General features: G+C 32.9%; 1 protein-coding gene across 2 annotated transcripts; it reads left to right on the top strand.

Moving 5' to 3' along the window:
* The first annotated feature begins 5,268 nt into the window (after positions 1-5,268).
* On the top strand, positions 5,269-6,929 carry LOC141717243 (rho GDP-dissociation inhibitor 1-like). Of its 2 annotated transcripts, none has more exons than XM_074519337.1 (6): positions 5,269-5,423; positions 5,587-5,746; positions 5,838-5,904; positions 6,032-6,250; positions 6,342-6,466; positions 6,571-6,929. In XM_074519337.1, exons 2-6 carry the CDS (start codon positions 5,609-5,611, stop codon positions 6,643-6,645), a joined length of 624 nt encoding a protein of 207 aa, XP_074375438.1. In that variant the 5' UTR covers positions 5,269-5,423; positions 5,587-5,608; the 3' UTR covers positions 6,646-6,929. The 2 variants fall into 2 exon arrangements, with proteins under 2 accessions (XP_074375438.1, XP_074375437.1); XM_074519336.1 differs by having other exon boundaries at positions 5,546-5,746.
* Positions 6,930-10,618: the final 3,689 nt, after the last annotated feature.

Raw genomic sequence — 10,618 nt, 5'->3', positions numbered from 1 at the left:
AGTCACTGCATTGAGTACTAAACATCTACAAGGTCTTCACTCAACTACTCATGCAGAGCTACACAAGATTCAGGAAAACTTTATCAAACAGGAACAAGTTTGGAAAATTGATAAGAAAAAGTTCTTCCAACCTACCATTGACAGGATTGCTTATATTGAGAAGACTCAAGATCATCAACAAGCTCAGATTGATGATATTCTGAAAAATCAAGCTTCTCAGCAATCACAACTGACTGAAATCCAATCCTCAGTGGAATTGCTTATCTCTCTTCTACTACCTTCTGATGTCAAAAAGGGGGAGAAAGTAATTAAGCCCAAATGCAAGACTGACAAGACACTGACAGGAAAGGATGATGAAAAAGATGATCAAGGAAACCCTGGAATGGGTAGAGGTCATAGTCAAGGTAGAGGATTCACATCAAGACAAGCTAGTCACATGACAAGTTCTGATACTGGGAAAAGAATAAGTTCTGCTACTGGTAAAAGGATAAGTTCTGATGAACTTTTAGATCTTGATGAGGAAATGTCAAGACAGTTATTTCTTCAGGAAAATCCAGGAATGGACTTGGAGAGTTTAATGAAAGAAGAAGCCAGGCTTAAATCAGAGAAAGTCACATCTAAATCTGAAGCTTCTGGTAAAAAGCCACTTCCAAAACTCAAAGGCATTGTGATCAAAGAAAGGACACATACTGAAGCAACATTGGCTAGATCACAACCGCAGATAGATCCAAGATCCAAGAGTAAAGAAAAGATTGGTGAACCTATCAAGGTTTATGTGCCTCCTGAGGATGAAGAAATTACTGATGAAAAAGATGATCTTGCTCTGACTTCAAGAAAAGTTCTTAAAACAACCTCTGACATGGCTCAAGTTGTTCAGAGTCAAGAAATTGTAAGTTCTGATATTCAGAAGAAGCAAGTAACCTCTGACATCGCTCAAGTTAACTTGATATCAGAAGATAGACCAAAGACACTCCTACCAGGATTCACTAAAGCAAAACAGACTCAACCTTTGAAGACTACTGCAAGTGGTTTTGAAGCTAGAGTAGTTACTGGAAAGGAAGCAAGAGATAAAACTGGATTGGGAAGTGCTGATGAAAGAAGAATATATAAGACTACCAATGATCCAACTTCCTTGAGTGAACCAGGTATTGGAGCAACTCCTGAGAGATTGAATCAACTGGAATCTGTACAAATGGTTTACCATACCTACTTGAAAGAATACAGCTTGTTGTACTTCATGACAGATGGTAGGGTTTATCATATAAGACAAAATGTCATTCCATTGAAGTATTTTGAAGAATTGGAGCATGTACTATTCTTACTTCAAGTGGATGACTGAATAATAGGAACTGCTGCAAACTATTTGAAAGAACAGATTCAGAGACAGAAAAGGCTTTATTCTGTTAAGTCTGACAGCACATACATTCCAAAGTACAGAGATCACAATGGTGATATAGTTGAAATGAAGCCCAACACTGCTAAGATTATAACTACCTTTCTGGGGTACAGGGCTGTTGAATTCAATCTTGAGTCTGATAAAGCTTATTTGATCAGACTGGATCAGGATATAAGAAAAGCAAAGATCAATGATCTCAGAGCTACAATCTTTCAAATTGGTGAAGATACTGTAGAGCTTAAAGATGCCAAAAGGAGAATGATTGATGAACTTAGATATGTTGAGAGATGTTTGTTGAAGAACTATCTCAGAACAACTCCTCACATCAGAGAGATCAGATAATGAAGCCAAGTCAAAGATCTACAACTGCTTAAATTCTGATATTTGAACAAACTGAAGTTGTTATCAGAAGTTAAATATTGGTAAAGCTTTAAGGACTGTAAGTTGTAGTTATCTAGTCTAATTCTCATGCATTTGTACTTAATATTTTTGACATCATCAAATATCTGTTAAACTTGTATATTATGCTAATTTACAAGTTGGGGGAGATTGTTAGATATATTTGATAATGTCATGGCTAATATAATTTATGTTTAGTTTTCAGATCTTACTTAACAGGACAAGTCAGTACTTAACCATTAATCAGTACTTATACTGGAAGTCAGGACTTAAGGATATCAGTACTTATATTATCAGGAGATAATCATCAGAAGTTAGATATCAGAACTTAAGTGATGAAGGACGTTCAGATAAGGACAGTAGCTGATTAAAGGAAAGAAGATCGAGATAAACATAAGAAGAGATATGCATGAAGAAGAAGTTCCGTGAAGAATGGAATACTTGGAAGAAAAGATATCTGATTGATATATTTTAGGAAACAGAATTATATTCCATATCAATTAGCGATTATCTTGTAACTGTGTAGTATATAAACACAGACATAGGGTTTACACTATAAGTGTTATCATATTCGAGAAGATTATTAATTGTAACCCCAGCAGCTCTCGTGATATTTGTTCATCACTGAGAGGTAACAGTTCCATACTGTAACAGAGTTTATTGTTTCAATAAAGTTTGTTTTCTGTTACTTAATATATTAAAGTTCGATTTGATTGTATTATACACTGTATTCACCCCCCTCTACAGTGTGTGTGACCTAATAGATTTTTTCTGCATCATCTCCAGATCATAGGTTTTAAAAATATCATATAAACCTCCAAAGTTATTCTCCCTAAATCTCTCCCTTCTCTTATTAGAAAGATCTTTTGTTCTAATGGTAGGAAGAGTGAACAAGAATTTTAGGTTGACCTCCTCAGCTTCATAATGCTTGTCATGCAGTTGCAAATCATTTATCAGTTTTTTGAACTTTTCAAAAATCTCAGTAGTGCCTTGTTTAGGTTTAGCCATGAAAGCCTCATATTGTAAGACTAAAATCCTTCTTTGGTTTGAGGTAGATCCTTATTCGTTTGAAACGTGTTAATTGTTCTTATATATCAGCCACAGACTTGTAATTGTAAATTTATGTACATATATGTGCTTTATATTGATAGCATATATTGTTAATTTGTCTTGCGAGAATCTTTACATATATTTTAGATTTATTATTATATTGACTAATGTTTTTGTAACTGGATCTTAAATAGTATTCTCGATTTTTTGTTTATTTAAAATATTTATATCATTTATGAGTTAGACTTTTATTGTGCGGCCTGTGAGCCTGTGCTGTGGTACTTGCATTGCATGCAATAGTTCAATTAGCGGTAGTTTAGATATATTTGGTGCGGTGGGTCTTCAGATATTATTGCACCGGGGAGGTAAAGTTTTGATTTTCTTTTTAAATCTTTTATTATGTTATTATAATATTTTATAAATTTTAATTTATATACGTTCCATTATTAAAAAAAAAATTGAACTTATATTTCGGATCAAAGAGATTTGAATTTTGAATATTAGATTTATAAAGAGTATTTTAGAACTTATCATTTTGTATCGTTAGTAAATTACATATAGTCCTGAAATTATATTCTAGACCTTAACAAGAAACACTTATTTTGAACCCTTCGTGTATTGTGCAGTACAGTAAAACCTCTGTATAATAATATCTTCGGGACAAAAAAAATATTATTGTACAGAGATTATTTTTAAACAGAGGTTAACATATAAATTTACAATTTAAAAATTAATTAAAAAAATTCAATTAAATATTTTTATTACACGAACTAGATGAATATTAATAAATTTCTCGAACATTCTAACAAGTGGTGTACGCCTTAATTGAAGAAAAAAACGTTGCATGAATCATTCAAGAAGCGGAAGGTAATAACCAAGACGATGCCTAAAAGGTTTTGATTTAAGAAGTTTCAAAGTTGCTCGAAAAATGAGATTATTTTGGATACAACAATATGTTGATTTTGGTGATCAATTATTATGGAAAAAGGAAAAAACATAGCGGATCAGAAACTATAACTGACGTCAAAAATAAGAACTTATATCGGATGTTGTTCAAAAGCGATGTTAAAGCGGGTTTTGACATCGATTTTATTTCTATAAACGATGTAAATAATGATTTATAATTTGAAAAGATTGTAATGCAGTTTTTGTATAAAAATAAAGAATATACATCGGGGTTTAATCCGGAACCGATGTTATAGTTGTTCCTAGACATTAATTCATGGGGTATCTTTCTCTGCACCCGCATAGACATCGGTCAGGAAAACTTTTAATCGATGTCTATTAAAGGTTTTCTAGTAGTGCAAGCTAATGGATACAATGTTGATCCGAACGACCAATTGATTGTCACGGACAATTTTACAAAAATATTTTAAGTTATCTGAAATATTTATGCAACAAATTTATATTTATTGGATATATATAAATATATTTAATAAATTTTAAGCGGTTGTATTCTTATACTGTACAGAGGAAAATTAATAAAGAATAAACTTTAGAATAGTATAGAATATTATTCTTAGAGTTTATTCTTAATTATAACAGGTCCAAGTTGAGACTATTTTATTACAATACGAATATTATTAAAAAAAATGTTTCTCAGGAACCAAACAAATAATTATCTACACTATATTAAAACAAAATTACAAACTATGACAAGTGTCACTTGACTTAAAGAGCACACTTGTCATTCTCACAATTAATTTAAATATAATTAAATTCTTAAAAGAAGACATTTTTCATTCTCTCACAATTAATCTAAATATAATTTTAATTTAGTTGATATACTAACATTAATGACATTCTTCTTTATCATCCCTCTAATTATGACTCCTTTTTTTTCCAATTTTGAACCTTTTTTCAACTTTTTTAGAAAAATATCTAACAAATTTAAATTTTATTGGTATATTATATCAAGTGATATTCGCCACTTAAAATTAAGCAATCTACAATTATTTCAATTATACTAAAATAAATTATATATATATATCAATTGATACTCCTTACTTAGAATTTACACATTATAATTATTAATTTATCTATTCTAGTACTAAAATAATAAAATATTAAATAATTATAATTATAATATAACTTATCAAGTGTACTAGTAATTTCGAAAGAGGATTTTTTTTGTCAGGATAAATTTGAAAGATGATTGTTTTTTTAGTGTGTGGGAGAAATAACACGTGTCATGAAAGCATGAGTTTGCAGGGACGTATAAGAAGCCTAATATTGAGGATTGACTGGTGAACATTTGAAGGCCATAATAATTTGCATGCATTAAGCAGTATCTAAACAAACCAGTTAATATTAATTTTTATAATTATTTTATATCCATTAATCATCAATTTTTTCGGATCACCATACGACTATTTCCCTGCCGCCAGCTCCTTTACTTCCTATCACTTTTCTACCCCCCACAATCAAAACCTCAAATGCACTCCTCCTTTTTTTTTCTTTTTTAAATATATTTTTTTATTACCTCACTTCATAACAATTATGCTTGTTTTAGTTCGTTAATCATATTTTATCTGGTGTAATCTATCATTTTCCTCCTTGAAATTCTCTAAATTATCAGGTACCTTCTTCTTATTAATCTGTTTATACTTGGAGTTGTAACATACCTGTTGTCTATTACGTTTTTCTTGTAGTGCATTGTTGTTAATCTTACTAAAAATGCTCGTGACCATCACATTGTAGAACTTCCCTGTTGAACCTGCTTCTTGCTGTTGCTACATTAGGATTGTTTGATCGAAAACTGTAATGGAGAAAGGCGATGTTTCTGATTCGGAGGGCAAACATCCCAGCGATTCATCTTGCTATGCAACTGAAGATGAAGAAGAAGCCAGGATACAGTTGGGACCTAAAATGAGTATTAGACAACATCTTGAGAAAGACAAGGTTGAATTTTCCTATGACTTTGATATTTTGGTTCAATAAACATTCGTCGATCATATTTTTAGCTTCTTATTTGATTGTTGTTGCTCAAAAGGATGATGAGAGTTTGAGGAGGTGGAAAGAGCAACTTCTTGGAGGTGTAGATGCAACCGCGGTTGAAGGTACAACTTACATTAATCTTTATGTTTAAATTCAAGAACTGATCTTGTTCTTGATACAACTGAGGAACGATGAATGTAACAGAAACTTGATATCTGTTTTTTTTTATTTCTATTCTTCTCTCTGCAGAAGTTCAAGAACCAGACGTCAAAATTCTAAGCCTCACAATAATTACTGCTGATAGAACTGATCTTGTTCTTGATATTCCGGAGTCTGGGAATACGAATGGCTTGTGGTTTACTTTGAAAGAGGGTAGCAAGTACCATCTGAGATTTTCCATCAAGGTCAGCAATGATATTGTTTGCGGCCTCAGATACACTAACACTGTCTGGAAAACCGGTATCAAGGGTAATTATGATCTATCCCTCCACGTAAAGGAACACATTTCATTTCTTTATAGGACTCTGAAAATTTCTAAATCACAATCTTCAAATTTCAGTTGATAGCTCAAAGGAGATGCTTGGAACATTCAGTCCCCAACCCGAGCCTTACACACACGAGATGCCCGAAGAGACTACCCCGTCTGGCTATTTTGCCAGGGGATCATATACGGCCAAAACAAAGGTAATTTAAGGGATTCTACATTTCTTGTATGAATTTTATTATATTTGTTCAAAATTTAATTTATCTTGTGAAAAGTGTCTCTCATTCCTTGACACAATTATCAGTTTCTCGACGATGATAACAAGTGCCACCTGGAACTGAACTACACCTTTGACATCCAGAAAGAATGGGCAAAATAGATCAAAACTTGCAAACTTATGACACATATATCGCTGGACTGAATGAATTTGAAAGAAGATGCAACGCCAAGTAGCTTCGTGGAGGATATGTTTTAAGAAGATAATAAGCATTTATGCCTGTTGTAGTTTTTTTTGGATATTCTCTTCCTGTCTCTGCGAGGAGGAGCGTCTATTTCTCCTTGCAGAACAGGGTGCTAGCAATTGACAGGGAAATTCAAAACTATCGGCTTGTTGATTATTCATTACAATGAAAAACTATTGAAATGACAATTTTGCTTTGAATTGTGTAGTTACATTTGCATCTTCATGACACATCTTTGTAAGTGTTTGATTTAGCATGGATGGCCCTAGTTAAACCGTGCCTTCATAGTAAAGATTAACTTTAAAATTTTAGACGGAAAGGAAATTTTAATGGATTAGACACTTACCACCCGCAGTGATCCAGGATTTTATCTCGCAGAAATTAAAATGCATACCTTCCGTATCCAACATTTAATTTCATATAGTATGTTTGGTCAGTTTTGAGGTGTGGAGTGAGAAATTGATCTATCTCTTAAAGCACTCACAATGGTGGTTATTTCACTGCCTCGGTCCACGTAAAGTGACATGGGCAACACTTTATCATTGTATTGAATGAGGGAAAAGAGGTTGTGACCGGGATGGTGGCCTTACCCACTTGATATGCTTTTTCATTTTTTATTACATTTTTTATTAACTGAATTAACATGCCAGTGGAACAATGTTACTTTATCGGTTCTGTTTTTCACTTTATCACCTGCATACCTATAATTAATGTATACATTCCAACATTTATATTAGTAACGTTCGAATTATTAACGATAATAATTTTACTTCTATATATTAAATTATGAAATAACATTTCATATTATATATAATATAATGAATTTAAAGGTTCAAAAGTGGACACTATTGGACCAACCAGGTCATTCGCTTCTCCTGCCCATTTCAACTCACTGTGACATACATGTGGTTGGGAGAAAAAGTGGAAACCTCCTAACTATTGTGGGTACTCTTATGAAAGTGGCCTTGGCTTTACTGGCATCCGCCACTGCCTACCGGGCAATGCATAAAGGGGTAATGGTTGGCAGAGTTTAGGTGCATTCTGCGAAGATGGTTGGGTCAGTCAATCAATTGATAAGGAATCTGAAGTATAACTAATTAACTACTGATAACCTGACCAAAATAAATAATTACTAGTGATAATGTTCAGAAAAGGTTGTTCTTTTGCAGGGAAGTAGTAAGTACCAAGTAATAGTGATTTCTTTTAACTTCCACAAAATTGTTTACTATTCTCACCACCATCTCTTAATACATTTCTTATTTTTATTTTTGGGACATTCAAAATACTTTTCCTATTTCCATTTTAAGTCATAAAATTATCTTAAAAATTATGCTAAAATATCCATATCTCAAATTGCCAGCAAATTGCGAATAAATATTTTAAACCAAAATATCATCATATTATCCTAATATCAACAAAACAAAAATAAAAAGCAGTCCTCTTTTTATTCGTACCCGACTCCCTCTTCACCCATGAACCCTAATTTCCCAACCCCTCCCTATTCGCTCTTGGATTAAACACAGCCTTCAATTCTCTCTTCACCCACAAACCCTAATTCCTCCAGACTAATACTTTCTTCGACCAAACACTTGATTAAACTGAGTAATATAAATACGTACTATGAATTTTTGGATTCCAACGATAAAGCTACGGGTTCCTATCGATGTTCTGATCCTAACCACTGCGACAAAGAGGTTCTTTGTGATGGGAAACATGGCTACAACCTTCAGTACAATCGATTGAGAGGGGTAAGTTCGGAGCAATCTGAAGACAAATAGAGTAGATTTTATAAGTAGAGGATCAAATTTAAAAAATCTGTTTTGTATCAACTGACTACTGTGACTACTGTAATGAAGATTGATTTTGTATTTGTATGTGAGAAGTGCAATGTTACTACCAATGTGTAATGTTGTGTTTTGATTGGTTATTGTCAACTTGTCATTTGAAAAAGCAAAATGGGGGAAGTTTAGCTAATCTCGCTCCAACATTGTGCACCTAATCATTACTAAGTATAGATTATATAATTTTCTTAAAACATGTGCTTTTAACCAAAGAGGAAATATTTTAAGGGATAGAGGGAGTATGTAAATACGAGGCTGGGAAGGAGAATCAATTTAAACACACCAAATGAACTAAACCGAATGTCTAGTTGAGCACAGTTGAATAGTTTAAGAGTTTATCCTATATCTTTACAGGTTTTGAGTTCGACCCTCGTCCACCCGAGAATTTCTTAGAACAGATACTCATTTGTAAGGTTATAAGTCATATTTACATAAAAAAACCCGAATGTCTAGTTGACGGCATAAATTTACCTTCAACTACGTTTGATAACAGGAGGGTAACAAAAGATGATGTAAGATGAACTAAAGCAAATGTCTAGTTGACGATAAAAATACTGATTGAAAACACTAAAAAACATTTACCACCAATCAAATTCGTTAAATATTTACTCTCTTTTTCTAAACAAATAATTGTTCTTCGAACAATGTTTATCATTTTTCGAGATTAAAAATACATTGTTACCGGTATGCGTATCTCGGAAGATTTGAGAAGATTATTCTGATTTATGAAATATTCATATATTGAGATTTATTGAGGTTCTATTATAGTAATTGTGTGGTGATGGAGTTTTATGTAGAAAATAAGAAACTAGTTAATGTAGGAGAGAAGAGAAACACATTTCTATGAATAGACTTCATAATTATAAATCTGCAGAACTGAACTTTTATACAATAACTATGCTAACTGCTAATCTAAAGATAAGGAACTGCCTATAACTTCCTCCTAAAATCAACCATAACTACTAGATAGTTACAATCCTACAACTGCTACTAAGTTATTTATTTAAACATTCATAATAACTAAGAAATTATAGATAATATATGAATTCCAGCATGGTTGTTGCAGCAACTTAAGTATAAATTTTCAACACTCCTCCTTACTTTGGTTGCTGCAAACTCCAAGTTTCTTTCTAAGAAACTCAAACTTACTTCTTGGCAGAGCCTTTGTAAATATGTCAGCTAGCTGAAGATCAGACTTGCAATATTTTAAATCAACTAACCCTTCTTTCTGCACTTCTCTAAGAAAGAATAACTTAATGTTGAAGTGCTTAGTTTTATCATGAAAAACAGGATTGTGAGAGATAGCAATTGTTGCTTGATTATCAACAAACACTTCTGTCCTTCCTTCTTGTTTCATATTTAAATCCAGTAACACTTTTCGTAACCACAAAGCCTCATTTACAGCAGCACCAGCAGCAATGAATTCGGCTTCTGCTGTTGACTGTGCTACAGTATTCTGCTTCTTGCAACACCATGAGAACACATTTGAACCCAACTTTGAACAATAACCAGTGGTACTTTTCATGTCATCAAGTGAACCTGCCCAATCACTATCCGAATAGACTTGCAAAATGCAGTCTTGATCTGCTCGAAATTTGATTCCATAATCCAGCGTCCCTCTCACATATCGAAGGACTCGTTTAGCAGTTTTAAGATGTGTTTCAGTTGCACAATTTGTAAATCTAGATAAGAGACTTACAGCATGCAATATATCAGGTCTCGTAGACGTTAGATACATCAAACAACCAATTAGACTTCTGTAAAAACTTTCATCAATTTTCTCGGCTTCATCTTCTTTCATCAACTTCTCTTTTTGGGACATTGGAGTATCCACACTCTTGCAATCATCCATTCTGAATTTGTTGAGAATTTCCTTAGCATACTTTCGCTGAGAAATAAACACTTCTCCTTTTTTCTGCTTTATTTCCATTCCCAAAAAATAAGCCATCTCTCCCAAATCTGTCATCTCAAAGGTGTGTTTTATATCCTCTTTGAACATGTTTACAAGTTCTTCGTTGCTTCCTGTAATCAATAAATCATCCACATACAA

The sequence above is a fragment of the Apium graveolens genome, chromosome 4 (assembly GCF_009905375.1).
Source record: "Apium graveolens cultivar Ventura chromosome 4, ASM990537v1, whole genome shotgun sequence".
NCBI lineage: Eukaryota > Viridiplantae > Streptophyta > Magnoliopsida > Apiales > Apiaceae > Apium > Apium graveolens.
Note: the sequence above shows the minus strand (reverse complement) of the source record. Positions and strands in the feature narration are given on the sequence as shown.